Source organism: Aotus nancymaae, unplaced genomic scaffold (assembly GCF_030222135.1).
Source record: "Aotus nancymaae isolate 86718 unplaced genomic scaffold, 86718_ANA_hifiasm-v0.15.2.pri h1tg000015l_0, whole genome shotgun sequence".
Classification (NCBI taxonomy): Eukaryota; Metazoa; Chordata; class Mammalia; order Primates; family Aotidae; genus Aotus; species Aotus nancymaae.
In genome coordinates this window covers 3,332,888-3,357,553 of record NW_026988426.1, presented here as the reverse complement: position 1 = coordinate 3,357,553, position 24,666 = coordinate 3,332,888, and the positions used below count along the sequence as shown (strand labels likewise).

The following is a 24,666-nucleotide window of genomic DNA, read 5'->3' as shown; positions in this document are numbered from 1 at the left end:
GAGTAGGAGACACTCCCTCCTTTCCCAGACTGGACTCCAGTCTCAGTCACTAAAAGAGGTACAAGGCAGAGGAAAAACGCAGGATTCCATACCAATCTCCTTAGCCATGGCTAGACCCTGCGGATAGGTGATGGGAGTCAGCTTCTTCTCCTTCAGTTTCTCGATCGTGTCTTTATCATCCCTAAGATCAAGTTTAGTTCCCACTAGGATGATGGGAGTGTTGGGACAGTGGTGCCGCACCTCAGGATACCACTAGATGTGAAGAAGGAACAGAGGTTGTGAGGCGCTCCTTTACAGACGTCCTTCACCTAAATCACATCCAGCAGACGGCACGCACACTAGACACCTAACCCCAGGCACTGCCGCCCCACCAGCCTTCACGCGGTTCACACCTTCAGCCCAACCCTCGAGCCATAAGGAGCATCTCAGGTGTTCCATTAGCAAGCCAGGACTTCCAGATCATGATGATCATGATGGGACAGAATGGGCTCTACAACCGTGGAAGGGGGTGTGGAGAAGAGGGACAAAGGGAAGGAAGTTCCTCCCAAAGCAAATCATTTTCTTTGGTAAAACAAGTTCTTAGGGTCATCTGAGAAAATTCATCATCTGTTCAGAAATGAGAATAAACTACCTAGCCCAAGGTCTCAGCTCTGCTGCCATTATCCCCACTGAAAACGTCCCTACTAAAGAGCCTCTCTTGCTTGTCATTTTCACTAAGAAGTTTGTGAAAGAGATTAGAGTAGAAAGAAATGGTCATTATTTTTATTAGAACAATTCTGAGTGCTTCATTATTTTAATGAGGCCCAGGAAACTTCTGAATGAGAACCTGAAGCTTTAAAAATCCACATATTAGGCCAGGCACAGTGGCTCACACCTGAAATCTCAGCACTTTGGGAGTCTGAGGCGGGTGGATCACTTGAGGCCAGGAGTTCGAGATCAGCCTGGCCAACATGGTGAAATCCCATATCTACTAAAAGTACAAAAATTAGCCGGGTGTGGTGGTGAGCACCTGTAATCCCAGCTTCTCAGGAGGCTGAGGCAGAAGAATCGCTTGAACCGGGAGACAAGAGGTTGCAGTGAGCCAAGGCTGCACCACTGCACTCCAAGCCTGGATGACAGTGCAAAGACTCTGTCTCAAAAATAAATAAACAAATAAAATAAACTGCTGATGAGCCAGGCACGGTGGCTCACACCTATAATCCCAGCACTTTGGAAGGCTGAAGCGGAAGGATCACTTCAGCCCAGGAATTTGAGACCAGCCAGGGTCTACAAAACCAGCTCTACAAAATTTTTTCAAGGTTACCCAGGCATGGTGGTGCACATTTGTGGTCCCAGCTACTCGGGAGGCTGAGGCAGGAGAACTGTCTGAGCCCAGGTGTTCAAGGTTACAGTGAGCTCTGATGTCACCACCACACTCCAGCCTGGACAACAGAGTAAGATGCCCATCTCAAAAAACAAACCAACCCAATTATGTACCTAAGTAGCAAACTGCTAAAATCCAATTTAAATAACTGAAAATTCCTAGGAGTAAACGGTATTTTGAAGTATTTCTTTCTGAGAGGGGTGTTCTATAACTTACATACATACTTTACATCCCCACCTACCTTTGCACGGACATTTTCAAATGATGCAGGACTCACAAGGGAAAAGCAAATTAAGAACACATCCTACAAAAAGGAAACACAGGGAAACATTTAGACAACAACCTTAGAACGAAGCATGCACTTTGTGTTCCAGATGTTGCTGGAAAGCACTTGTCAGGCGCAGAGCGTGTCTACTATACTAGATATAGGTGGCTTGGTCAGACGCTCCCTGATCCACCCAATCCACCCTTTCAGTTTGTCAGAGGCTCCCAAACCAAACCCAGCATGTCAAGCCACCAGTTACTTATGAAAATGGGGAGTGTGAAGGGAGAATGACGCAGGAAGTTCTTCAAGAATAGGGAGGATCAGACCAGACCCCTGGGAGGCTTCCTTTCCGCCTATCTAAACAGAAAAAAATCAAGTATGAAGGTATGACTCCAACATTTCTGTAAAATCTGCTCTCCTGTTTCCCAAAAGCAGAGTTAATTTTAAAAACAGGATCTGCTGGGCATGGTGGCTCATGCCTGTGATCCCAGCACTTTGGGATGCCGAGGTGAGTGGATCACAAAGTCAGGAGTTCAAGACCAGCCTGGCCAAGATGGCAAAACCCCATCTCTACTAAAAATACAAAAATTAGCCAGGCAAGGTGGCAGGCACCTGTAATCCCAGCTACTCGGAAGGCTGAGGCAGGAGAATCACTTGAACCCAGGAGGCAGAGGTTGCAGTGAACCGAGATCACTCCACTGCGCTCCAGCCTGTGCGACAGAGCAAAACTCCATCTCAAAAAAATAAAATAATAATAATAATAATAATAATAATAATACAGAATCTACAAAAAAAATCAGGTTCCCCGCTGGCATGTCAAGTACAAATGTTTTTAGGTGGTCACTGGTTCAATTCAACTCCTTCGGGAGGTGCCTGTCACAGTTCCCAGCACCAAATGGAGGCTCCAATATTTGCTACTCGGGTCCTTCCCTCCACAAGGAAGGAGAGCTTAGTGTGTAACTGTCACCTTCACAGCTGAAAACCACGCTCACGCTGCCCTAGTGTCAGCACAGCCAGGGCATCTGGAGAACTCGCCCCTGGGGCAGCTGTGGCTAAAGCAGAGACATAAGAGCGGATGCAGCGGACACAGTGCAGAGTACTTCAGGCCTCCGTTCTGTATTTTGTGTCAAATCAAATTCAAATATTTACCTACAGGTAAATTTAAAAACACCTAAGAATTTCTAAAATGCTAGACTGATCAAATATCCTCCTGGAAAAAGGCAATTATGCTACTTTATGAAATGCATACAATTCCCAAGCCACACTTTCAACCATCCAGCTGTTACCTCGTACCTGAAAGGGAAAGAAAACATCCCACACAACAGCTTTTTATAACTGGCATTTGAAGAATGCTGGCGCATGCACAAGCTCATCCAAGAATCACCACGGCACCCAGCACACCATCTCAAGCACGGTGGGGTTAGCTCAGCAGCACCGCACAGCTGCGCCCAGACAGCCCCACCACACGGGACACCGAAGCAGAGAAAGAAGGCCCTGGCAATAAGGTTAGTCCTGCTCCGCCTCGGCACACAGCCAGGTGGGCTTCCAGGAGGAGTCTCCACATCTGCATCTCCAACCAGCCAGGAGAGGGGCCTTCTCACCCACACCTCCTTTCACTTGGGAGGAGGGGAAGATCGCAGTTCACAAACTGCTTTAATTCAAGCTGGTAGGTAAACCGTCACACTCTAATGAAGCTTAGTTCATCGAGCAAAACCCCAACCTTGAGTGAATTAAATATAAAACACTCAAGGAACTTGAGGCTTAATAAGAAATCCTAGGAAAATGAAGTGAAATGAGAGAACAAAGAAAGCTTGAAACTGAAGTGGACTAAAGTTTTACATACGGCAATCGGCTTGTCTTTGCCCCGGGAGGTTATATCCTTACCGTACGTTTCTCCAACCTAGTAATGCATGAGAACTTGGTTTGAGTTTAGTACAGACTGAGGAAAATAAAAATCAACATACCTCTTACCGATTCATTATCGGAATTTTGTCTTAACCCTCTGGAGGGATCCAAAAGCATATAATAATCTAACACATCTTCGATGACAAATGCCACCGAAACACTCCATGCTACCTGGTCAAAAGCAGGCGTAAGTTCAACAGTGGTCAAGACAGAAGTCAGGCAGATCCTGAGGGGGTGCGACAACGTGCTCCTCCTCCCACGACAGCACCCACCAGACTCTACAACAGCCTGCACAGCCAGAGAGGTTTAGCACTGTCCCTTAATGCAAAGGCAGGCAGGAGCCACAGGCACATCTTTCGAGTGCTCCATCGAGTTCTCAGACACAGCCTAGCTGAAGCCACAGCAAACAGAAAAGGTACCTGTCTGTAAATGATCTCTACCCTACAAAGGGTTCCCCCAAAACATAGCCAGGCCTCAGGGCTAACAGTTTTAATGCTGCAAGATCATTCCAAGTCTCCTATGCAGAAATGTTCCTATCTTCCAACTAGTTCTAGGAGTGTGGTTTGAATTCACAGACTTGCATTATCAAAATCAACACTGTTGCTGACACTAAGACCTCTAATTCAGGGCCCCTTTGCAGATCTGGGGGAAGCCACCCCTTAAAGACAAGTTTTTTTGTTTGTTTTTTGAGATGGAGTCTGGCTCTGTTGCCCAAGCTGGAGTGCGATGGCACAATCTCGGCTCACTGCAACCTCCACCACCCAGGTTCGAGCGATTCTCCTGCCTCAGCCTCCCAAGTAGCTGGGACTACAGGCAAGCACCACAGCATACACTCCGCTAATGTTTTGCGTTTTTAGTACAGATGGAGTTTCACCATGTTGACCAGGCTGGTCTCAAACTCCTGACCTCAGATGATCTACCTGCCTCGGCTTCCCAAATTGTTGGGATTACAGGCGTGAGCCACTGCACCCAGGCATGGACACCTTTTAGAAGTGACATTTCCAGTGTTTATCACAATGCTGTTAATTTATTTCTTTGTTCCAATAAAAACAGATTCGCTCTTCCAACACAGAACCCTGGAACTCTTTTAAGAAAAGGGTGATGAGAAAATTATTTTAATTTCATCTCACTCAAGCTTTTCTGACTTATCATTCCAAGAGGATATTAGTTTCCACAGCTATCTGGGTTTAATCTACGGGCTATTTTTGAAGATCTGTCCTCCCAAGGACTTGATATGATGCCAAATCTTTATCGTGAGAGAGGCTCATCAAGAATCAGTTATGAAAATGCAGCTTCAAAAGAGCCTCTGATCACATTTGCGGCACCCTTTCAATTTTTTGAGAGCCTCCTTCTTTATGGAGAAGAGACATGCAGGACAGGAGCAAGCAGTTCCACTTTCCACCCTGTGTTCGCACTACACCATCTGCCTGTTCCTTCCTTGTTCCTTCTTCGTCCCCCGCTAAACATAGCTTCCTGAAACCCCGTCTAGTGCTTCTGGTACTCACTTCCTAGCATCCGCTCCTCCCACCCACCGCTGTCCTGATGCATCACACACAGAGGCTATGCTGGTTGACCCTGGCTGGGAGGCTCGCTGTCTCCGGTCACCAGCCCATGTTTCTAGTCAACCTCAGCACACTTTCCCCTTTCTGACCAACCCAGACTCGCGAGTGCCTGTTACGCACATGGTGTCTTCAACGCCTTTATTACTCCTGCATCATACACCACTCCCTTCTCAGTGGTGAGAAGTGCAGCCAGGGCTGCTCTTCCTGCAGCCTCCTGTCCACAGTTGGAACCATCCACAACAGATGGGTCCACTTTCCATAGAGTAAGACAGGGCAGAAACCTGTACAGCTGAGATCTCACTACTAAAAAATAGCAGTGCTGTTTCTACTTCATTTTATTCTCTTCCAAATGCTATCCACCTAGATTTTACTTTCAGGTTTAGAATTTTAAAAAACACAAGACATTCTGGCTGGGCATGGTGCTCACATCTGTAATTCGAGCACTTTGGAAGGCCGAGGCGGGCGAATCACCTGAGGTAAGGAGTTCGAGACCAGCCTGGCCCAACATGGCAAAACCTCATCTCTACTAAAAATACAAAAATTAGCTGGGCATGGTAGCGCACACCTGTAGCCCCAGCTACTTGGGAGGCTTGAGGCAGGAGAATCACTTGAGCCCGTGAGGCAGAGGTTGCAGTGAGCCAAGATTGTGTCACTGCACTCCAGCCTGGGCAACAGTGAGACTCCATCTCAAAAAAAAAAAAACCCAAGAAAAATACAGACATTCTACACACAGGGCAAAGGACCAGGATGTACAAGCAGAGAAAAGACTGAAGAACTAAAAGAGGCTGGACATGCAACCTCAGTGTGGAGGGGCCAAGAAAAGAAGCTTAGAAAAAAGAAAGGCAGCCCCTGGCATCTGAGAACCAGTCTGGCACTCACTGCTTCACCATGGAGGTGTTAGTATCAAACAGAATAATCTCACAGAACACCAACATCAGACAAGGTCACCTGTGTAACCATGCTGAAATGAGACCAAAAGTAAAGAAATGTTAAAAACAAAACTAAACAAAATAAAAAAAAACTCATAATCTTTTTTTTTTTTTAAAGACAGGGTTTCACCATGTTGGCCAGGCTGGTTTTGAACTCCTGACCTCAGATGATTCGCCCACCTCGGCCTCCCAAAGTGCTCGAATTACAGATGTGAGCCACCACACCCAGCCAACTCATCATCTTTTCTAAGGTACTGACAAAAATCCAAGATCATCATGTAAACCACAAAAAAATCAACAAATACCCCCTACTCCCAGCCAGTAGGAGCAAGGTCCGACTTCCTGAGGCCCCAGGTATGTGTCTCCCTCACAACGAAGGGTAACAAATCCAGTTCTGTTTAACCACAGGTGTGTGCCTGGTGCTCTGTGGCTGCAGGACACTGACACTTGTAACAGCCAACCTCACAAAGGCTGAAGCCTTTTGAAACTCAAAACTGCAAGCCGAACACTGCAGTTTTTCTTTTTATCTACCCTCATAGGAGTCTAGCCCACACTTTAAAACCTTTAGCACAGGCCAGGCATGGTGGCTCATGCCAGTAATCTCAGCACTTTGGGAGGCTGAGGCGGGCAGATCACCTGAGGCCAGGAGTTCAAGACCAGCCTGACCAACAGGGAGAAACCCTGTCTCTACTAAAAATACAAAATTGACTGGGTGTAGTGGCACAAGCCTGTAATCCCAGCTACTCCGGAGGCTGAGGCAGGAGAGTCGCTTGAACCCAGGAGGTGGAAGTTGCAGTGAGCCAAGATCGCACTATTGCACTCCAGCCTGGGCAACAAGAGCAAACTCCATCTCACAAAAAAAAAAAAAAAAAAAAAAAAAAAAAACCACCTTTAGCAGGGAGAAAATGAAACAACTGGCATGACGCACTGGGATCGTAGTTGACCCCAACACAGACACTTAACATCTCAGCGAACCCGCTACACAGCCTGAGTGAGTCTCAGGACACACACAGGGCTCAGGCCTCGCTGTGACACTGGCAGGTCACTCAGGCTCCCAACTCTCACCACCAATCCTGGTGCAAGCAGGCAAATAAATACAGGTGACCTATACAAGAGAAGACGCTAGACTTGAGCATTACATTGACATGACTTGATTCTGTGCATGCCAACTCAAGATGAGTATGCAGAACTTAGGAAATATTCTCAAGAGAAAATAATTTAAGGATTATTAATTGTGAAAAATAAAAACCTGAAGGGCAATGTCAATGAGAACAGCGACTACCTGCTCACCACCTTTTGGAGAACTAAGAAGAAATGAATGGTCTGAACAGATTTAACTCAGCCACACAGGGCTACCCACCAGAGAAGGATACCAGTGTTAAATGACCACAGGAAATGCAACATCTCTTTTTAGGACGCCCTAGAGAAGAAATCTTCCAAATGGTCCTTTGGCAATGTGTCTAGGCAGTCTTGGATGAGCCACATAAATAGGTCTACACACCACAGAGCCAGCAATCAGGGACCGCATTCCATTTAGTACCAAATTTACAGGTTTCCCCTTTGTCAACAAGAGACCCAGGTTCCTCTTAGGACAGTGTGGCTTGAAGGGATGAGACCTTCCAGACATTGGTATCTGAGCATCTATGGCCTGCCCTGAGTTGTTAAGATAATTTCCTTATCTCTGAAAGAGTCCAGACAGGAGGGCTTCCACTGCTGGGTGGGTGCTCTCCCCTCTTGCTCCTTAAGCGCCCTGCTCACCCCCTTGCTGGTACAGGGTGTATTTCACAGTTTATGGGACTTTTCTGTGAACTGCCTGTCACACTCCCTTCTTGCTATTCAAATATTTTATAGAAAACCAGTCCACGATCTCACACAGATGAGCCATGAAGTTGAAGTGCTAGCGCTATAAGGAAAACACCCACTTTTATTTCAGCCTGACTCTCTACAGCTTTGTTCAATCTGGGGAGAGTTCTCCTTCCTTATCTGTGTGTTCCTGAGAACACAAAGTGGGACTCTTGCCAAGTCACCCTTGACTTACTGTGAGGCCTCCCTTAGAGAAGGGCCTCGCCCTGCCCAGTACCCCCTGAGTCACAGCAGGGTGACTGTCATTTCTCAGAATGACACCACACCTTTCCAGATGTGTCCAGTGGGCTGGAGACTCCTACTCTACCAGCCAGTATGCTTTATAATCCACTTACAATCTGGAAATTAAACATTCACTGGGTATAGAAGAGTTTCCTAAGGTATTGAAGAATTTGAATTGTTTGAAGATTACTGACTGATTTTTAATACAATAGACTTGAACTCCTAAAGTGATTTTCATCCATATTACCCCCTAAGACAAAGTTCTGGTTAAATCAATCACAGACTGCCTCATCATCAATCGAGGTTCAAAGCCAGCCTTTCTTTAGGATGTCTTCCTGACCCCAACCCCAATCCCTCCTGCTAACCCAGGTTTGCTGAGCACCCACACAACTTCAACTCATTTGGGCACAATGTGGAATGCAGCACTCTCTAGGCTGGTCCATACACACACTGAGGAACAGGAGAATTCTGACAACGGCTGGCCCTGCAGTGTGTGCTAAGTGCCCAGGACTGCTGTGCGTGTGTGACATGTATCAACTCATCTCACTCTACGATAAGAAAGGCAAAGACTGGAGAGAGCAAGAAGCCTGCCTGAGGTCAGAGCTAAAACATACACACAAGATAGCAACCCAAAGAATCTCAAGCATAATTAAGTTTTGCTTCAACCAGTTAGTCACTGATGCCAAAACTTTTAAAAGACACTTTTAGGCTGGGTTTGGAGGCTCATGTCTATAATCCCAGCACTTTGGGAAGTCGAGGAGGGTGGATCACCTGAGGCGAGGAGTTCGAGACCAGCCTGGACTACATGGTGAAACCTCATCTCTATTAAAAATACAAAAATTAGTCGGGAGTGGTGACAGGCAATTGTAATCCCAGCTACTCGAGAGGCTGAGGCAGGAGAATCGCTTGAACCAGGAAGGCAGAGATTGCAGTGAGCTAAGATCATGCCACTGCAATCCAGAAGTGAAACTCCATCTCAAAAAAAATTAAAAAGGCACTTTTAAAAATGAAGAACAGTGGCTGGGTGCAGTGGCTCACACCTATGATTCCAGCACTATAAGAGGCCGAGGTGGGTGGATCACCTCAGATCAGGAGTTTGAGACCAGTCAGGCCGACATGGTGAAACCCTGTCTCTACTAAAAATACAAAATTAGCTGAGCATAGTGGCAGAGGCTTGTAATCCCAGCTACTGGGGAGGATGAGGCAGGAGAATCACTTAAACCTGGAAGGTGGAGGTTGCAGTGAACTGAGATTGAGCCACTGCACTCCAGCCTGAGTGACAAGAGCAAAACTCTGCCTCAAAAAAAAGAAATAAATAGGCCAGGCGAGGTGGCTCATGCCTGTAATCCTAGCACTTTGGGAGGCCAAGGCAGGTGGATCACGAGGTCAGGAGTTTAAGACCAGCCTGGCCAACATGGTGAAACCCCATCTATACTAAAAATACAAAAATTAGCTGGGCGTGGTGGTAGGCACCTGTAATCCCAGCTACTTGGGAGACTGAGGCAAGAGAATTGTTTGAACCCGGGAGGTGGAGGTTGCAGTGAGCTGAGATTGCGCCATTGTACTCCAGCCTGGGCAACAGAGCCAGACTCCATCTCAAAAAAATAAAAATAAATAAATAAATAAGAAGAACAAACATGTAACAAGCAAATCATACACAAGACAACTGCTTCTTTAACTAAATACCCACTATTTTCACCAGCTATTGCTCTAATTAGCATTGATAAATAAATCACTTAGTTGTCTGATACAGAAGCAAAACTAAACTTTTTTTTCTGATTGGATACAGTGGATACATTTTACAAAACCAAAACCTCTATTTACACTGAATAGAGTTAGGTTCAATACCCACACAAATTATGTATTTTATGGAAAAAAAATGTATTAAACCTGTAAGAGTTACTAACTGGGATTAAAGAAACCTGAATCTTTGCATAATTTGACTCTGTGGTATGAAACTGTCACACAACAAACTGTCTTCAAACTAATTGCTGTTAAAAACTGGTTTGCAAAAGCAAAACAAAACAAAAAGTACCTCTTTCATATGGTTATTCTAAAACTAAATGGAAGACTGTAAAATGAGCAGCAATGGAACATCTGGTAATTCTCAAAACACAAAAACCCTGGTTTGCATCTAGGGGGATTTTATACTGAACCAATTTTACTGTTTGCTATTACTCAATACCCAAATGATGGCAATATAAGCAAGTCCATAGGTAACACGCACTAATTAAATGCTCGAGAATTGTATACTCTAAAAGACACATTAAAAATTAACTGCAATCCTTACTGTTTGTGGATAGGATAGGGGGCGTAATCTGTCATAATCTTCTTGTCCAGCTGTATCCCATAAGCCCAGATTCACCGGTTTTCCATCTACCATAACATTGGCAGAATAATTGTCAAAGCTGTAGAACGGAATGAAAATGGTTAGTCACAGATGTGGAACCCAAGTCGCTGACCTGGCCATCCTAGAGGTGTGCCAAGAAAAAGGCTGGGATGGGCCTAGTGGCTGCCAAACCAGCAAATGACCCTGCAGGCACAAGGAGGAAGGAGGCAGGGGCAAAACTTACAGGAAACAAACCAAACCCAAAACCTGAGAAAGAAAAATGAAAGAAACAAACTAGAAGCTATTTAAGTGAAACGAATCACTGTCAGAAATAAAAACATTTTGCTTTTAACAAAGTTACGCCTTTTCTCCCCAGGAAGAAAAAAGTGTAAAATTAGCCCCACTTTCAAATCCTAATTGCTGGGTTTTTCATGTACGTATGGTATTAATTTTCAACAAGATAGCTGGCTGCTAGAGCTATCCTCTGCAGGGTTTCCAGAAGGCCTGAGTTTAGAACAGTAACACAAAATACACCTGACTTAAGAAGCCTCCCCGGCCTAGCACAGTGACTCATGTCTGTAATCCTAGCACTTTGGGAAACCAAGGCAGGCGAATCACCTGACCAGTCTGGCCAACATGGTGAAACCCCATATACATTAAAAATACAAAATTGGCTAGGCACAGTGGTGGGCGCCTGTAATTCCAGCTACTTGGGAAGCTGAGGCAGAAGAATTGCTTGAACCTGGGAGGCAGAGGTTGCAGTGAGCCGAGATCGCACCACTGCACTTCAGACTGGGCAAAAAGAGAGAAACTCTGTCTCAAAAGAAATAATAATAAAAGGTACGAATATATACTCTTTAACTCGGAAACTTCAGGGGGGTCTTAGTGTGCAATGACAGCAGAGTCAATGCCTAAGTTAGGTTCCAGTGTGATGTAGAACTTCATGAGTGAACTGGCTTTCATAAAGGTGTGGGGCCAGGCGCAGTGGCTCATGCCTGCAATTCCAGCACTCTGGGAGGCCGAGGTGGGCGGATCACCTGACATCAGGAGTGCAAAAACAGCCTGCCCAACATAGCGAAACCCCCTCTCCACTAAAAATACAAAAAATTAGCCAGGAGCTGTGGTGGGCACCTATAACCCCAGCTACTGGGGAGGCTGAGGCAGGAGAATCGCTTGAACCCAGGAGGCAGAGGCTGCAGTGAGCAGAGATGGCACAATTGGATTCCAGCCTGGGAAACGAGCAAAACTCCAGCCAGGCGTGGTGGCTCATGCCTGTAACTTTGCTGGCCTTGACTAAAGTGGCCCCTTAGTACACAACGCTGTTAACATGGGTTGAAGTTATCTAACCATTTGCATTTCTAATCACAGATGTGGTTAAAATCTTTTGAAATTTTTTTTTTTTTTTTGAGACGCAGTCTCGTTCTGTAGCCTAGGCTGAAGTGCAGTGGTGCAATCTCAGCTCACTGCAACCTCTGCCTCTGGGTTCAAACATTCTCCCGAGTAGCTGGGACTACAGGAGTGCACCACCACGCCCAGCTAATTTTTGTATTTTTAGTAGAGATGAAGGTTTTACTATGTTGACCAGGCTGGTGTTGAACTCCTGACCTCAAGTGATCCATCTGCCTCAGCCTCCCAAAGTGCTAGGCATTATCAATCACGCCCAGTTACATCTACCAAAATGTAAAACCTCCACTGCCTTTTGATTTGGCACGATTTCACTTCCAATAATCTATAAAGTGTGTACAAAGACATGAGGGACAACACTGAATACAGCAATGTTTGTAATACCAAAAAAGAAAGTCCAAGTGACCTGTGGGTTAAATTGGTTACACTACTTCAAAATCATTAATCATTAATGATTTCAGCTTTATCTACACATGTAGATGAGGAAAATCTCCTCCATAAATTCAGGACAACGGGAACAGCATGATTCTACTTTACAAGTCACTAAAAATATGGGTGCCAGGTGTGGTGGCTCATGCCTGTAATCCCAGCACTTGGGGAGGCCGAAGAAGGTGGATCACCTGAGGTTAGGAGTTTGAGGCTAGCCTGGCCAACATGGTGAAACCCATCTCCACTAAAGATACAAAAATTAACCAAGGGTGGTGGTTGAGTGCCTGTAGTCCCAGCTACTTGGGAGGCTGAGGCAGGAGAATCACTTGAACCCAGGAGGCGGAGGTTGCAGTGAGCTGAGATCATGTTACTGCACTCCAGCCTGGGAGAGAGAGAGACTACCTCCAAAAAAAATAAAAAAGGCCACGCATGCCTGTAATCCCAGCTACTCAGGAGGCTGAGGCAGGAGAATTGCCTGAACCCAGGAGGCGGAGGTTGTGGTGAGCCGAGATCGCGCCATTGCACTCCAGCCTGGGTAACAAGGGTGGAACTCCGTCTCAAAAAAAAAAAAAAAAAAGGCCAGGCGCCGTGGTTCACGCCTGTAATCTCAGCACTTTGGGAGGCCAAGGCGGGTGGATCGATCACCAGGTCAGGAGATCAAGACCATCCTGGCCAATGTGGTGAAATTCCATCTCTACTAAAAATACAAAAATTAGCTGGGTGTGGTGGTACATGCCTGTAGTCCCAGCTACTTGGGAGGCTAAGGAAGCGGAATCACTTGAACCTGGGGGGCAGAGATTGCAGTGAGCTGATATCGTGCCACTGCACTCTAGCCTGGGCGACAGAGTGAGACTCCAACTCAAAACAAAAAAACCCAAGAAACAAAACAAAACAAGACATGGGCACAACACTGCAGAGAGCACCTCAGTGTGTGTTGTGCCTGAGGAGGTGAGCACAGGTGGGGAGGAGGCAACACCTCCCCCAGCTTGCAGGAGGGAGAACTCATGGTGGTCGCAGTATGGTACATTATGATGCTCAGCTACATGGGTTCCCTGGTAACCCATCACCAGAAGAGCACTTTCCTATCTCCACCCTATTCTGCTGCCCACAGGGAATAAGCAATTCAACAGCCAATTCCATCCTCCCCTACCCTCTTCAACACACACACAGTCCAAAGTTTCAATTTCAAAGCTCTATACCTCAACATTGACACATAACCAACTGATGACTTGTCAGAAAAGGCCAATTAAAATGTAATGGAATGTTTCCCGTTCCAGTTCCCAGAAAGACATGTATCTGAAACTCTTGCACTGACAAGAACTGTCTCTGACCAGACTTTTGGTCAGAGTCCTTGTGTCCAACTCTGGTTTTCTTTATCATCCAGTCTCTATACCTCAGTTAAACTGTGTTTCCTGGACGTCTAAAAATCAACTAGCAAAGCTGTGTTTGTTCCATAACAGAAAACTTTATATTACTCAAAAAAAATTTTTTTTGAGATGGAATTTCACTCTTGTTGCCCAGGTTTGAGTGCAATGGCATGATCTCTGCTCACTAAAATTCCACCTCCCAGGTTCAAACGATTCTCCTTGCCTCAGCCTCCCAAGTAGCTGGGATTACAGGCACCCGCCACCATGCCCAACTAATTTTTTTTTTTTTTTTTGAGACAGAGTCTTGCTCTGTCACCAGGCTGGAGTGCAGTGGCGCAATCTTGGCTCACTGCAACCTCTGCCTCCTGGGTTCAAGCGATTCTTCCGCCTCAGTCTCCCGAGTAGCTGGGACCACAGGCGCATGCTACCACACCCAGCTAATTTTTTTGTATTTTTAGTAGAGATGGGAATTCATCACATTGGACAGGCTGGTCTCAAACTCCTGACCTCGGGTATCCACCCACCTTGGCCTTCCAAAGTGCTGAGATCACTGAGCCTGGCCCTAAGTATTTTTTAAAGGCAACACCTTATAATTAGATTTCAGTGAATGTTTAAGAAAAGAGTAATGATATCTGTTCATGTAAGGATTAAAGATGGCTTTACAGCAAAACAAACTGTCAAAGGAATGTGAAAATTGTAACACAGACAAATTAATTCCCAATTTAAGATACTTACACAGTAGGGATATATTCTCCAGGAAATGCATTGGTTGTGTAACTGATCAGTAGGCAAGTTTTACCTACAGCTCTAAAGAGAGAGAAAAAAGGTTGCTTAGTGAACATGAATGTAATCTTAGCTTTCATTATTCTGTTAAAATAATTTCTAGAGAAAAAAAAATCAAGGCATATACATCACATACTTAGCATTAAAGAAAATCAGTTTTCTGTAACTCTTTATCACTACATACACATTTGTATCCTAAAATTTAAAGTAAACAAACTAGAATTTATCAGAAAGGTAGAAGCCATTACATTCTGTTTAGATACCTGATGTTAGCACTAAGAGTCAAGAAACAGTTGTTACTATCTACAAGATTCAAGAGAAACAAGATTTTAAAACTTCACATCTTGCTAGGTGCAGTGGCTCACACCTGTAACCCCAACACTTTGGGAGGCTAAGGCGGGTGGATCACCTGAGGTCAGGAGTTTGAGACCAGCCTAACCAATACGGTGAAACCCTGTCTCTACTAAAAATACAAAAATTAGTCGGGTGTAGTAGCACGTGCCTGCAGTCCCAGTGAGACAGGAGAATTGCTTGAACCCAGGTGGCAGAGGTTGCAGTGAGCTAAGACTGTGCTACTGCACTCAAGCCTGGGTGACAGAGCAAGACGCCGTCTTAAAAAGAAAATAAAAAACTTCAAGTCTCTTCTGTGAAATCTATAGAGCCTTTCATCCAAAAATCTTAAGTTCAATCTCAAAGATATTTTAATTTTTTTTTTTTTTTTTTGGAGACTATCGTGCTGTTGCCCAGGCTGGAGTGCAGTGATGCAATTTTGGCTCACTGGGACCTCTGCCTCATGGGTTCAAGTGATTCTCCTGCCTCAGCCTCCTGAGTAAATGAGATTATAGGTGCCCACCACCATGCCTGGCTAATTTTTTTGTATTTTTAGTTGAGACGGGGTTTCATCATGTTAGCCAGGCTGGTCTCAAACTCCTGTGAAATCAAGTGACCCGTCCACCTCAGCCTCCCATAGTGCTGGGATTACATGCATGGACCACCACGTGCGGCCTCAAGTTATTTTAATTAATACTAATATACAAACACAGCTTTCCTTGGCCGCCTGTACTTTCTTACTTCTCTTATTTTGCTGCCTTAAGTGGCACAGCTCAAAATCCCACCACATCCCTAGAGCCTCCCCTCTGGCAATCAGCAATGACTACTCACTTGAGAGAAAATGCTTAGTCAAGAAACCGCCACGATAACTGTCCTCACATTAATTCAGCTGTATTCAATTGCCACCTCCCCCAGCCCCAATCCTCACAGCACCATAAGTCTGTAAGCATGGCCTATCACAATACATCCTAGACACATTAATTAGCGGCTCAGGGAGGATAGAGTCAAACTTTTCAAACAGAGAACTGTGTAGAAATACTTCAGAGAAAGGAGCACCACCTGCACAACTGGTATGGGTAGAGACTAATCCTAGTATTACTAGTGTGCCACCAGGCAGAAGTCAGAGTGGTGGCTCAAAGTCTCCCAACCACCAGGAATGTTTTTCAAGAGACTATCACCTAATAACTAAGATCGTCACATCATTAGCAAAACATAAAGGTCTCCAATTTTTACAACACTGACAGGGCAAGCTTAAGGGCTTCTGTGAGAGCTCCTCTATGGCATCTTGAGGGTTCAGTTAGCCAAGTGCTCTCCTTCATGAGCCCTTCTCTCTGCTGTGCTGTCAGTTTACCAAGGTCACAATGATACATCAGTGTCCTAGTTTGTAAGATTTTGTCATTCAATCTCAACTACTGTGAGTCAGAATTCACCATAAAGTTTGGCACTTTCTTTTCTATTTTTCCTCACTCTCAACAAGGCAGATTACAGGCCCAGCCAGTCTTGCCAATACTCGTTCACTCAAGACATTATTGAGGGCTTAACAAAAGTTGCAACTCCCCATTCCAAAGACTTCAGAGAGTCAAACATTACATCACCAGGAAGTAGCTTCCAACTCCTAAAGGTTTTCTAAACAGAAATGACTCATTGGACATACATTTTGTTAAAAGCTTACAATGTGAAAATAAACCTGTATGAGCAGGAGCCTAAGCTTTGGAGTCAGAAGCCCAGATCTGAGACCCAGGGCCAGTTCCAGCATGTACTGGCTGTAATTTTTTGGCAAGTTTCAATTTCCTCACACCTGTTTTTTCACCTGCAAAGTGAAGGCAAGACAACCAACTCCATCACCAAACTACTGTGAGCATTAATTCAATTTCAATTTATACCAATCAATGGTGTGCTACACCAGAAGGGCACTAGATGCTAAAGACCTATCAATGACCAAGACATCAGGGCATATGTGCAGTTATTCAATTTAAATACTAGGAATGTGATCATTACATGAAATTAAGGGTGTGACAACTGTTATTATTAAAGCAGCTCTGGAAATGTACAGCAAAAGAGCTAACGTTTCTAGAGATGAAAAATTATTTTTGGCCGGGTGCAGTGGCTCACACCTGTAATCCCAGCACTTTGGGAGGCCGAGGCAGGTGGATCACGAGGTCAAGAGATCAAGACCATCCTGGCCAACATGATGAAACCCCGTCTCTACTAAAAAATACAAAAATTAGCTGGGTATGGTAGCACACACCTATAGTCCCAGATACTTGGGAGGCTGAAGCAGGAGAATTTCCTGAATCTGAGGCAATTGCCTGAGGCGGAGGTTGCAGTGAGCCAAGATTGCACCACTGCACTCCAGCCTGGCGACAGAGCGAGACTCCGTCTCGAAAAAAAAGAAAAAAAAACTATTGTTAGGCCTGGCACGGTGGCTTATGCCTGTAATCCTAGCACTTTGGGAGGCTGAGGTGGGTGGATCACTTGAACCCAGGAGTTCGAGACCAGCCTGGCCAACATGGAGAAACCCTGATTCTACAAAAAATACAAAAATTAGGTGGGCATGATGCTGTGCACCTGTAGTCTCAGCTACTTGGAGGGCTGAGGCAGGAGGATCACTTGAATTCAGGCGTGAGGTCAACGATGCAGTGAGCCCAGATTGCACCACTGCACCTAGCCTGAGGGTGCACCTAGCCCGATACACTTAAGCCCCAGAAGGTGGGGTTAGGGGTGGGGGAATGATGATGTGAATTGTTTTTGTTTTACCCCTTCTGTTGAATGGTTGCAAACACAAACTTGAGTTCTAATAAAGAATTGCATTTCAAAAAAAAAAAAAAAAATTGATGGAAGCTTCTTTTGATTATAGCATACATTTATGACATCCACCATCAGCAAGATTTCTACAGCAGAAATGCTTTGAATGTCCCATCACTCTTTGTTGACGGTTTGGGGGACACATAACCTCTTCATTTTCACAAGTCTGCAGGAACTGTTCCTTCAGGAGCTGCGGTTCTTAGCTTCACCTGAGGAGCCTCATCTACATCTGACCTTATTTCGATTATGAAATTCTGGGTTTTGTTCAGGGCTCTTTCTCTGGGAAGCAAGCTGCCATATTGTCAGTACCCTTCTGGAGACACTCATGTGGAGAGAATCTTACATCTCTGGCCAACAACCAGCATGAACCTAAGGCTGCCAACAGGCATTAGAATGAACTTGGAAGAGGATCCTCACCAGTTGAGCCTTGAGATGATTGGCAGCCCTGGCCAGTGCCTTGATTGCTTGTTAGAGACCGTGAACCACCCAGCTAAACTGCACCCAGATACTTGACTCACAGAAACTTTGAAATAATAAATGTTGTTTTAGAATGGCAAAAAAAAAAAAAAAAAAAAAACTTTGAGGGACAAAGTGAGACCCTGTCTCAAAAAAAATAAGTTTTTTTTAACTAAAAAAGCCTCGTGTGGTGGCTTAGGCCTGTAATCCCAGCACAGAAGGCTGCAATATCAGCACAAGGGCCTGAGGTGAGGACTGCTGAGCCCAGGAGTTCAAGACCAGCCTGGGCAACACAGGGAGACCTTGTTTCTACAAAAAATTCAAAAATGAGTAGGGCGTGGTAGCATATGCCTGTACTCCCAGCTACTCAGGAGACTGAGGCAAGAAGATCCTTTCAGCCCGGGAATTTGCCGTGGCAGTGAGCTGTGATCGCACCACCCCATCCCAGCCTAGGTGACAAAGCAAGACCCCATCTCAAGAACAAACAAAAGGGGGGCAGGCAGTGGCATTGGGAAATAAGTTACCTCTACTTGTTAAGGACATGGGACTAGATATTACTTGGAAAGTCACAGGTTTTAAGATGCCAAGAAAGCACTGGATTTTAGAAGAAGCCTCCAACTGCAGTGTGTCAGGAGGCCTGAGGATGCCAGGGACTCAAGGCGGGCACACACAGAAGATGCTGCTGCAGTCCAGGAGCCACCCATGGTGCCCTGAACCAAGAATGGGAACTGAACAGTGAAGACAAGCTGTTTCATGAACCGCTTAAACTTGAAGGCAGAACAAGCATTGCTTAGCCATGGTTTGGATGTGGCAGCTGAGGAAGAAAGTGGAGCCTAAGGCTCTTAGGGACCTTTTTTAAAAACCTAAAACTTGCTGCTCAATGTCAAGGAGAAGCTGCTATTAAAGGTTTTGACTGTTATGATAAAATGTCACTATCACTTCCTTTAAGATCCTGTCCTAAGTCTCTTCTATATAAACGAGGAACAAACCCACTACTTTAAATGCAACCAGATGTGTCTAAAATGCTCTAAAACTTCCTTTCCCAAAAGAAATCTTCAGCTGAGGAAGGCTTAACTGTGAAGAAATTGAAGGCACTGGCATAATCTGATATGACTGAAATTTTATTACCAAGCATTGTTACAAATCTACGTGCTATAAAATTATTAAATTATTAAAATTATTAAATTATAGAATTCTTACTTTGAAGTACAACCTTATCTCTAAGCTAAATGCAGTCTTAAAATATAAAATCAGCTCCTGTGGAATAACCTTTTTCTTTTCTCCATTTTAAGAAATTAAGTAAAAGTTTTAATCAAAAGGTGATTCCACACCTATGTACTTCCACAAACCAAGTCAACATCTGCACTGGGCAACGTGACAGCCTTTCTATGGCCTTTCCCCCATGAAAAATGGGAACTGTATTTGGCCACAAATCTTGACTGATGCTGCTGGAGAATTTCTGGAGGTTACTACTTGCTTTGGAATTTCTAACTTTATATAATTAACTGCTCAGTTCAACGTCTTTTGAATCATTGAGGGATGTCATCACTCTAGGAAATGAACATGAGTCTTCAGGAAGAAAGTTCATGCCATTTCTACATTGGATTTCCCCCTAGCTCATGACACTGCAATTTTTTTAACCTATCTGTACTTCCCCTGCCCTATCCTGTAGAAATAACCACAATGAAAACAAATAACTTACATTCGGTTATGTTCTTCATTCTTCCATTAATTTTTTTTTTTTTTTTTTGGAGACAGAGTCTTGCTCTGTCACCCAGGCTGGAGCTCAATGGCGCAACTCTAGCAAACCACAACCTCCACATCCTGGGTTCAAGCAATTCTCCTGCCTCAGCCTCCCAAGTAGCTGAGACTACAGGTGCATGCCACCTTGCCAGCCAATTTTTTTTTTTAGTAGAAATGGGGTTTTGCCATGTTGGCCAGACTGGTCTCGAACTCACAACCTCAGTTGATCCACCCACCTTGGCCTCCCAAAGTGCTGGGGTGACAGGTGTGAGCTACCACACCCAGTCAAGAGAACTTTTTACTTCCATTTTGAGAGGAGTGGGGTAAACTTCAGTGTTACTAAAATCTGTAAACCAAAAATTTAAAGCACACACAATCAATAAATCTGGAAACACTAGGAATTTCCTCACGTTAAAAAAAAAATAAAGGATCCAGGAAGCTCAAAAATAAGAACTTTCTGTACTGCCTTTGTTTTTTAAAGACAAGGTGATCTTAGGATAGAAAAGCCAAACTCTTTCAATAACAATTACAGTTGTAAACCAAAATACAGAGCATCTATTGCTGTCTAAAAGTACACAGATCTTGGCCAGGCACGGTGGCTCATGCCTGTAATCCCAGAACTTTGGGAGGCCAAGCAGGTGATCACTTGAGGCCACGAGTTTGAGACCAGCCTGACCAACACAGCAAAACCACATCTCTATTAAAAATATAAAACATTAGCTGAGTGTGGTTGCGTGAGCCTATAATCCCAGCTACTCAGAAGGCTGAGGCAGAAGAATCACTTGAGCCTGGGAGGTGAAGGTAGCAGTGAGCCAAGATCAAACCACTGCACTCCAGCCTAGGCGACAGAGCGATACTCTGACTCAAAAAACATCAAAAAAAAAAAAAAAAAAAGACACAGATTTTAAGGACAAGACAGTAGAATGAAGTGTCGAATATATATTCATACTTATTGAATAAAGGCCTTGCATAAAGGTCCTCAATTTACACTGAGAAATAATATGGGGATTCTATAATGGTAGGCCTTCAACTGCATAACTATGCAGATAAAATCTGTTCAGAATACTGTATCACTAGAGTAGTTCAGTGCTAAATAAACACAAAACCCAACCTAAAATTATGATGTTCTACTACCAATAGCTGACATCACAATCAATATAAAGAAAGCTAGCCATCATCACCACTAAAGGTTTCAAAAACTTAAGATACTGCATCAAGTTTCTCAAACACTCAGTCTGAAGATGCTATGTGTAACTGAGATGTAGTCTGAAGCAGGCTTTACTTTAGACCACCCTTCTAGAATCAAGTCTAACCCTGGTATAGTTGATGCAAGCCAGCTGAACACAGAGTTCAAAAATAAGAATTTATTTCTGCCGGGCGCGGTGGCTCAAGCCTGTAATCCCAGCACTTTGGGAGGCCGAGGTGGGTGGATCATGAGGTCAAGAGATCGAGACCATCCTGGTCAACATGGCGAAACTCCGTCTCTACTAAAACAAAAAATTAGCTGGGCATGGTGGCGCGTGCCTGTAATCCCAGCTACTCAGGAGGCTGAGGCAGGAGAATTGCCTGAACCCAGGAGGCGGAGGTTGCGGTGAGCCGAGATCGTGCCATTGCACTCCAGCCTGGGTAACAAGAGCGAAACTCCGTCTCAAAAAAAAAAAAAGAATTTATTTCTAACTGCACACACCCTTATTGTTTTTCATAATCAACTCCTCTAAAAATCCTCTTAAAAGGTTCCCTCTGATAACAGAAGACACCATAAAGCAAATACAGTGTAATCAACAAGTAGAACATGATGCTGTGATAGAATCCTGGCCATGGGTATGTGTATGTTGACTGTACAATGCATTCCACTACTGTTTGAAATTTTTCATATTAATGGCACAAAAGTAGTCATGAGTTTTGTAAAAAAAAAAAAAAAGAAAAAAATTTTCATATTAAGACATTGCAGGAGACGGGCGTGATGGCTCACACCTGTAATTCCAGCACTTTGGGAGGCAGAGGCAGGCAGATAACTTGAGGTCAGGAGTTCAAGACCAGTCTGGCCAATATGGCGAAATCCTGTCTCTACTAAAAATACAAAAAAAGGCTAACACCCTTTTCGGCCTTAGCCCACCTGCACCCCCGTGAATTTAAAAAAAAAACAAAAGAGAAAAGAAAAGAAAAGAAATACAAAAAAAATTAGCTGGGTGTGATGGCAGGTGCCTGAAGTCCCAGCTACTCAGGAGGCTGAGGCAGGAGGATCACTTGAACCCAGGAGGTGGAGGCTGCAGTGAGCCAAGACGACGTCATCACACTCCAGCCTGGGCAACAGCGCGAGACTCCTGTCTCCTTACCCACCCCACAAAAAAAAAAGACACTGCAGGAAAATATTCCTTCTGATCACATGCAATACTGCCTTGGTAGCAGGACTCCTGATAAAAACAACTCCTTTTAGGAAGACTACAATTTTAAGAGCTACCTGGTGATACAGATGTGAAAAAGTAGGCAGTATTAAGGTATCGGATGACTAATGCAAAAGATAGAAAGTTATAGAGGGTAAATTTAAGGTTTCTAAAAATGGCTTCCTGGCCAGGCACCACATGGTGGCTCACGCCTATAATCCCAGCACTTAGGGAGGATGAGGCAGGTGGATCAAGAGGTCAAGAGATCAAGATCATCCTGGCCAACATGATAAAACCCCATCTCTACTAAAAATACAAAAATTAGCTGGGCATGGTGGTGCACCCCTGTAGTCCCAGCTACTCAGGAGGCTGAGGTAGAAGAATTGCTTGAAGCCAGAAGGCGGAGGTCTCAGTGAGCCGAGATCTCACCACTGTACTCCAGCCTGGTAACACAGCAAGATTCCATCTCAAAAATAAGTAAATAAATAAAAGTATCCGGCTGGGTGCAGTGGCTCACACCTGTAATCTTAGCACTTTGGGAAGCCAAGGCGGGCAGATCACAAGGTCAGGACTTCAAGACCAGCCTGGCCAACATGGCAAAACCCCATCTCTACTAAAAATACAAAAACAAGCCAGGCATAGTGGTGCATGCCTGTAGTCCCAGTTACTCGGGAGGCTGAGGCAGAAGAATTGCTTGAACCAAGGAGGCAGAGGTTGCAGTGAGCCGAGATAGCAGCACTGCACTCCAGCCTGCCCAACAGAGCAAGGCTTTATCTCAAAAAAATAAATAAATGCAAAATACAAAAATTTAGCTGGACATGGTGGCAGGCATCTATAGTTCTAGCTACTCGGGAGGCTGAGGCAGGAGAATCAACTGAACCCAGGAGGCAAAGGCTGCAGTCAGCCAAGATAAAATAAAAATAAATAAATAATAAAACAGTTGTTTATAAATACCTGAATGTAAGATGATGTCTTTTTTTTTTTTCTTTTGAGACAGAGTCTCATTCTGTTATTCAGACTGGAGTACAGCTGTGTAATCTTGACTCATGGCAACTTCCACCTCCCTGGTTCAAGCAATTCCCCTGCCTCCTGAGTAGCTGGGATTACAGGCACATGCCACCAAGCCCAGCTAGTTTTTTTGTATTTTTAGTAGAGACGGGGTGTCACCACCGTCTCTGTCCGTTGGTCAGACTGGATCTGAACTCTGGACCTCAGGTGATCCGCTTGCCTCCGCCTCCCAAAGTGCTGGGATTACTGGCTTCAGCCACCCAGCCAAGCCGAAGGTATATCTCTAACAGTTTTTTGTTTTTGTTTTTTTTTTTTTAGAGAGGATCTCACCCTGTCACCCAAGCTGGAGTGCAATGGCATGATCTCAGCTCACTACAACCTCCGCCTCCTGAGTTTCAAGTGATCCTCCCACCTCAGCCTCCAGAGTAGCTGTGACTACAGGTTCATGCCTCTACACTTTGCTAATTTTTATATTTTCAGTAGAGATTGGGGAGGGGGGGTCTCATCATGCTGCCCAGGCTGGTCTCAAACTCCTGGGCTCTAGTGATCCACCCGCTTGGGCAAAGTGCTGGGATTACAGGTGTGAGTCACCTGACCTAGCCAGGTATATTTCACTTGTAATATCACTTAGCGCTAATCAACATCAATACTAAACATAGTATTAAAAAATAGACTGTGCTTGCTCAAATACTTGTAATTTAAAAAAAAAACATAGACTGAAAACTCAGGGCCACAGGCTTTTAAGCCTAATACTCCCTTGACAGAGCCTCACAGTAGTGAAACCGCAGTAATAGTACCTGGCACTTACTAAGCACTCAACAAGGAGCACCTGCAAGGTAGTTAATAATCAACATCTAGTTTAGTCTTATTGACCTTCTGCTGAGGTGCCTATCTTGGGGGGTGGGTGATGTGCTCATGGTTACCCCATGTAAGTGGAGGGGTGGGGATTTGAAGGGAGGATCCACATTCTATGATAGGCATTCAACAAGTTATTTGACTAGACAAAACAGCCAATTCAAACAGAGGTCCATAATCTGTTAGTATTAAATAAATGTATGTGCTATGCTTATGTTTTAGTTTTAGAAATGTTCAAATAATTACCAGCAATATGATTTAAAAAAAAAAAAAAAGGCTGAGGCGGGCAGATCACGAGAGGTCAGGAGTTTGAGACCCATCTGGCCAAGATGGTGAAACTCCATCTCTACCAAAAATACAACAAAAATTAGCTGGGTGTGGTAACAGGCACCTGTAATCACAGTCACTCAGGAAGCTGAGGCACAAGACTCGCTTGAACCCGGGAGGCAGAGGTTGCAGTGAGCAGAGATTGCACCACTGCACTCCAGCCCAGGCAACAGAGGGAGACCCTGTCTCAAAAAATAGTAATAATAATAATAATAATATGGTCAGTCACAGTGGCTCATGCCTGTCAGCACTTTGGAAGGCCAAAGTGGACGGATCACCTGAGGTCAGGAGTTCAAGAGCAGCCTGGCCAACATGGTGAAACCTCATCTCTACTAAA

At 44.6% G+C, this 24,666-nt stretch overlaps 1 protein-coding gene across 2 annotated transcripts in view; it reads right to left on the bottom strand.

Annotated features, from left to right (window-relative positions):
- Window positions 1-24,666, bottom strand: part of RAC1 (Rac family small GTPase 1) — a 29,042-nt gene that overhangs the window by 1,803 nt on the left and 2,573 nt on the right. The window contains exons 2-6 of one of the 2 annotated variants that reach the window (XM_064376458.1): window positions 14,374-14,445; window positions 10,400-10,517; window positions 3,472-3,528; window positions 1,605-1,667; window positions 93-252 (exon numbers count right to left, since the gene is read on the bottom strand). In XM_064376458.1, coding sequence (XP_064232528.1) covers window positions 93-252; window positions 1,605-1,667; window positions 3,472-3,528; window positions 10,400-10,517; window positions 14,374-14,445 — 470 coding nt within the window. The remainder of the gene's footprint in view (window positions 1-92; window positions 253-1,604; window positions 1,668-3,471; window positions 3,529-10,399; window positions 10,518-14,373; window positions 14,446-24,666) is intronic. The other variant, XM_064376457.1, reaches the window with a different exon arrangement.